The sequence below is a fragment of the Aegilops tauschii genome, chromosome 7 (genome assembly GCF_002575655.3).
Source record: "Aegilops tauschii subsp. strangulata cultivar AL8/78 chromosome 7, Aet v6.0, whole genome shotgun sequence".
Taxonomy (NCBI): Eukaryota; Viridiplantae; Streptophyta; class Magnoliopsida; order Poales; family Poaceae; genus Aegilops; species Aegilops tauschii.
The window spans coordinates 456,486,852-456,492,541 of NC_053041.3; the positions used below are offsets into that span (position 1 = coordinate 456,486,852).

Consider the following 5,690-nt stretch of genomic DNA (forward strand, 5'->3'; position numbering starts at 1 on the left):
TGCAGCTTCCCAATTAAGCACCGAAGTCAAAACCTCGCTGGTAGCATGGAACTCGTTGTGAGCTTCATAAATTGTACAGGCCAGCTGCACATATTGGTTATGTGGGCACCATTTCTTAAGCATCTGGAACACATCATCCATCTCCATGTGACCTTGTCGCCATGAGCTAACTAAAGGAAGTGAAAAATGTTGTGCACCCATGGACAAAATGTCAACTGCGTGAGCCATATACCAATTAGTCTTGCATGTCTCACGTGCTGCTAGTACCATATTTATGGAACCTGATTTTATGTCTGAACCTGAAGCTATCAGAAACTCGCACAGGAGGTCTAGTAACTGTGACTTTCTTGCATGATCAATAAAATTGTGGATACTTTCTTTAGTTGGATTCAGCCTCACAAAGGAGACAATTGCTTTCAACACAAAGATAACCTGAGATAACATCAGAGAAGGACCTGCAGCTGACTCCAGCAACATTCGGACACACCCCATATTCACCTTGACATGGAGTGGTGGCAAGGTCGAACAACGAACCACATACCTGCTCGACACAGTTGCGGCGCTTGATGGCGACTCGGCAATATTGCCCTGAGCTGTATTGATATGCTTGCTGAAGAACGAAGGCCATGGTACTGGCCGGATCACCTGTCCTTGTGCATTCAGAACCATTGTCAGATTTGTTCTGGGCACTGGTGTCAACACGTAGGCAGCCTCGACATAGCTTTTTAACCAACAACTCGTGGGAGTTGTTGTGATGAGTTTGAGGTCAGGAACCGGGCGCTGCGGTGGAGGTGTAGCCAGTGGTGTAGTCCAGAGTACCATGGACACTGACATTGGGCCATCGTCATCATTACCATGGGCCAGACCACCGGTCGAGCAGATGGCGGGCGTTGGTGCAGTGATGTGGACGGTGTTGATGTCGAGGGCCTCGTCGCACACAGCAGGGGAGGCAAGCTCGGGAAATATGTTGACAGTGGCGTCGGAACTCGGGCACTCTGTGGAGCGCATGGTCGTTGTTGGAGCAGCAAGCCTGCTGTCGCCGATGCCATGGTCTTGTACTTCATGGTCGTGGCCATCACCACGCTTCTCGGAGCCCATCAGTTCATCCTTCATGATCTCTTCCTCCCTTATCCGAGCAAGGCACAACGCTCTGGTGATGCTAGACGGCGTTTGCGACTGCACGGCTGCTTGAATATCCGTGCGCAAGCCCTGGACGTACTGGTGTACGAAGCACTTGATGCTTATAGTGGAGTTGAGATCCAGCACACGATGTACTCATTCCCAGAATGCCGTCGTGTACTCGGCCACGGTTGTGGTCTGCTTGAGATCCAGCAGCGAGCACAAGTGCAGGTTATACTCCGGCGACAAGTCCTGGATGTCAAGGAGGCAGGCGTGCTCATAGACACACCGACCATGCAAGGCGAGAGCCCGTGCCGCCCCGACTTTTGATCGAAGCTGAACCACTGCCTCCACATGGTGGATTCTCTGGAACACGACGACCTTCAACACACCATACACGGCAAACACCTGCTGTAGTGTCTCCTCAGTGACCGGGTAGTACACATGGTGCACGGTGACGCGGAGAACGCCGCCGGTGAACACCTCGGGTTGGCTGGACATTTCGTCGAACATATGGTAGGCAAGAAGTGGGTGGTGATTTTTTTGTTGGCTCTGAATACCAAATTGTCACGACCCAAGCACAAGATGGGACGAACAGACTAATCAGCACCAATATTCAGATCTAGATCGGGGGATACATGGAGAATATGGGGTGAGAAATCAGCAAGGAAAGGGGCGGATACAGAGAGCAGGAGGTGAGGACGAGAGCAAGGGGTGAGAAGCTTCAGACGTTTCACAAATCAATCGTTCCCCTCCTCTGTCTAGCTTCTCCTTCTTTAAAATCCATTTGCCTATTCACAGAACTGGGCCAAGCCCAAGTCTCACGGCCCATTCCATCGAGAAGGCCTTGGATAAGAAGAGGATCATGACCCTTGGGACATGACATAATTTCTCTGCATAAAAGAAAACCCTGGACCTCTTTTTTTTAAAACAGAGGACGCGAAAGAAACGCATCTTCTTCCTCACCCGAAGCTGTCGCGGCCCTGTCATATCTGTCAGCGGCCATGGACTTCATCCTCCAGCTTACACTACTCCCGCCTCTCGCTGTCGGCCGTTTGCCTCTGCCTCCGTGCGACCGGACGGTTCCCGTTCCCGTCCCACCCCTCCGTGCAAGCTGAGAGGAACGGCATGCCCTTGAAATTGGAGAGCGGCACCGGCTGTCTTGCTCATAGTTGCTATGTTTCCGGTACGGTGGGAACGAGTAACGGGAACGAGGGACGAGAGTTGGTGGCTGAAAAAAATAGGGTACAACGAGGGTATACATCTCTCGAACGATTTTTTTATAGCGGGGACGCGATCCAATCCGTTTGGGTACGATGAACCCGGTACGGTACCATGGGTCGAGGAACGCAGTTCCTGAAGAACTACGACTCCCTGACGGTCAGCATTCCTTGCTGTTAATGGATCCCTTGCAATTAATGGACTGGAGGAAGAACGAAGAGTCCTTGAGAAAAGAAACGACGGCGTGAGTAAATTATGCCTCGCGTTTTGGCTGTTGGATTCTCGAACCTGAATCGAGGAGCAGGCTGCGGGGACGCCGAATCTTCGTCGAATCGTACCGAATCCGACCTCGTTCCCGAATCCGATTCCGGGTCGATGAATCGGGATCGAGGGACGGCCTACCGTTCCCCGTTTCCGGCTACTATGGTCTTGCTGTCCTGTCATGAAGTTGCGCGGTCACCTACGAATACTCCTACAAGCTAGCACGATGGATCCAATCCACTTCACCACGCATGATTTAACCACAAGCGCGCTACCGCATGTGAGATACAGTAACTAGCTAGGTGTTGCGGCAAACTATGACCGTGGATACCGCGCGGCGGCACGTCGCGCTAGCGTGACAGCGAGTGCCGACGCGGCACCCTGGTGCGCCGCTGGCTACGTTTTGTTGTGGAGGCCCCTCTTTTAAGCTACCAGCCTTGTGCCTGCCGATGGTAAATGTGCATGGCGATCAGTTGGCATGCAACGGCTAGATAGATAGAGCGTGTTTGCAACAGTTTTTGACGGACAGTCTTTGCAGCAGTTATAAACGACTAGCCAGTTAATTTTACATCTCTGCGTATGACACTAGCCAAACAGGTCATTGTATTGCCAATACTTTAAAAATACGTTGATATGCCAAAACTGAGGTATCCTATATCAACTGGATAAAATACTGTAGTTTTTAAATACTCCGTTTTTATAATACTTTGCTGTCAAACAGAGCCCAAGTGTATATCCAACATCATGGCCAATGGCTCGTCATTCTTTACATCTATGACCGGGGAAGGGTCAGACCACTTTGGGAACAGAACCTAAAGAAAATACTAGTACAAAGACCGCAAACACATTCCCTAAACCTACAGAGCTTTACAACAAAGATAGCATGAGGAAACCTAAAGCTAAGACAACCTGGAATTAATAATTGGCACGATATTGAAGCCAATGACACATAACTATGAACTTTCATAGCAAAATATAGATACAAGTCTGACAGAGATAATGCATGGGATTCAGCAACAGAGGCATGGAGTTTCAACAATATGCAAAACAGAAATAGTTGTTGCATTCAGGAGCGTGATAATCATGTATTTAGAATCTGCTTACCAGAGTTAGGAACAACACTGCATTCCACGTACTCCTTGAAGATGTCATATATTTTTGTGCACAAACCGTTACTTGCTGTGACATCATCTGAAAGCTTCACAGCTATTCTTTTCAGCATTGGTGTGCATTTGAATATTTGTCTCAAGAAATCAAATTCATGCTCCTGTCCTTCAAAGACATTGATTTCCACTTCTTCAAGATTGATCAAGGTGATAGTTTCGCTTCTCCAGTTCTTAGGCTCATCACAGGGACAATTTACTGGGCATGCTATTGCTTTCTCCCCCTAAAAGAAATATGAATAACTACAGCGTATTATACTCTTTGAAAATATCATCTGAAAACTGTACATGGATTTGCCTTTTTGCTTCATATATTTCAGATATAAGCAGAGGAAAGAATTACCAGTCCTATCTTAAGAATTTTTGTAGCAGTACGAATCCGATGAATCGCCAGGAGGCGAAACACAAATGCTCCAAAGGCGTGCCCGCTTGTTTTGAAAGAGTTGAAATGTAGATCTAAAACAGAGAAGTTACAAACCACTGGATGTAAATGTTTCTCTATTTCTTGCGCAAGGCTGAGCTCGGTGTGTGGAAAACTAAATGAGTGCTGCAAAAACAATTTGACAGTAATATCAGCAATAAGTTTAATAAGTATAGTTGGCAATTCCAGTAAGTAAATTGAGCAGGCCAAGGAACGCACAAGACAGTCCATCCACAGGCACAGGGCATTGCTCCCCGTCTCTAACCTCACCATCGCAAGGCCCCAAAGGCCAATCCCAGCAGCTACCTTGGAATAGTGGCATAGCCACAGAACCTTCTCCACCATAACAACCTGAGCTCGCGGCGAGTGTCTAAGGATAGTGTCAATTGCTTAAGCGTGGGGACCTCGATATCCACACTCCCTGTCTTGACCTCTAGAACGAGCTCCTGCAGGGACGCCGAGCGGATGGCGTCGCCGAGCGAACAGTCGGTCGCCCTTAGCACGCGCAGGCGCGGACAATGGAGGAGCAAGTCGGCAACGTCCACGCAGCAGCGAGAGAGGGACAGCACCTCCAGAGCGGGGAACATGTAGCAGCTTGCCGGTGGGTCGGCCAAGAGGGAGAGGTCCAACTCCAACTCCAACCCAGATAGGTCGATGGAGGTGGCTCGGTGGAAGCAGGGGAGGTCCACCTTTGGGGGATAGCACAATAATAAGTCAGGTGTCAAGCGGGCAAGTGGGCCGAGAGAGACCTTTAGGCGGAGCTCCACCGGCGAGAGCCCCGCGGCGGCGCGGAGCAGTGAGGAGACGCCGGCCGCGTACTGCAGGTAGTATAGCAGCTCACGCCGAGGAACAGGCGGGGGCACCTCGGAGTGGATGTCGAGGAGGAACACGCCTGGGGCGTGGACGAGGGAGTCGAGCGCCGATTTGAGCGAGTGGAGCGCGAGGTCGCGGAAGGTGAAACCGGTGAGACGGGTCCAGAGGCGGCTCCACCGACGGGAGAGGAGGCTGGTGCGCGCGGCGGCGCGGGCGCAGCGGAGGCGGGCGAGGACCTGGAGAAGCAGATCCTCCGGGAGGGCGCTGATGAGATCGGCTCCTCCTCCGGTTGGACCTAGCTCGGGAAGGCCGCCGTGGTGTGCTCCTTCCTCCATTGTTGCAAACCCTAGTGCGCCGCGCACTTCTCCCAAATCGCCGCAATTGCTCTCTGGCTCGACCGTGAGATTTTCTGTTTGAAAAGGTTTCCTTTTCGAGATTGACCCACTTGTTTTTTTTTTTTGTTTTTTTTCTAAACACATGCTTTATTACTCAAGAATATTCTAAGGAACAACTTAACTCTGGAGGCTGAAGTAGCCAAACATGATGACCAACTGAAAGTTTAAGCGCGTATCTAGCGAGGCTATGTGCCTCGACGTTCGAAGCTCTAGGTTCAAAAAAAAACTGTAGATCTAAAGCCATTAACTTGATCTTCCTGATGATATGAGCGTGTTTTCCTCCATTGCCTTCAACGA

At 50.2% G+C, this 5,690-nt stretch overlaps 1 protein-coding gene across 1 annotated transcript; it reads right to left on the reverse strand.

Annotated features, from left to right (window-relative positions):
• Nucleotides 1–3,280: 3,280 nt before the first annotated feature.
• LOC109731977 (uncharacterized) lies at nucleotides 3,281–5,462 on the reverse strand. Its single transcript, XM_045230647.2, has 3 exons — nucleotides 4,405–5,462; nucleotides 4,108–4,311; nucleotides 3,281–3,988 (listed from the first exon to the last, which is right to left on the reverse strand). Exon 1 carries the CDS (start codon nucleotides 5,331–5,333, stop codon nucleotides 4,488–4,490), a length of 846 nt encoding a protein of 281 aa, XP_045086582.1. The 5' UTR covers nucleotides 5,334–5,462; the 3' UTR covers nucleotides 3,281–3,988; nucleotides 4,108–4,311; nucleotides 4,405–4,487.
• Nucleotides 5,463–5,690: the final 228 nt, after the last annotated feature.

What these genes read in the sequence shown, in the direction of transcription:
- LOC109731977 (XM_045230647.2), bottom strand. Translation starts at nt 5,333, where the DNA reads ATGGAGGAAGGAGCACACCACGGCGGCCTTCCCGAGCTAGGTCCAACC.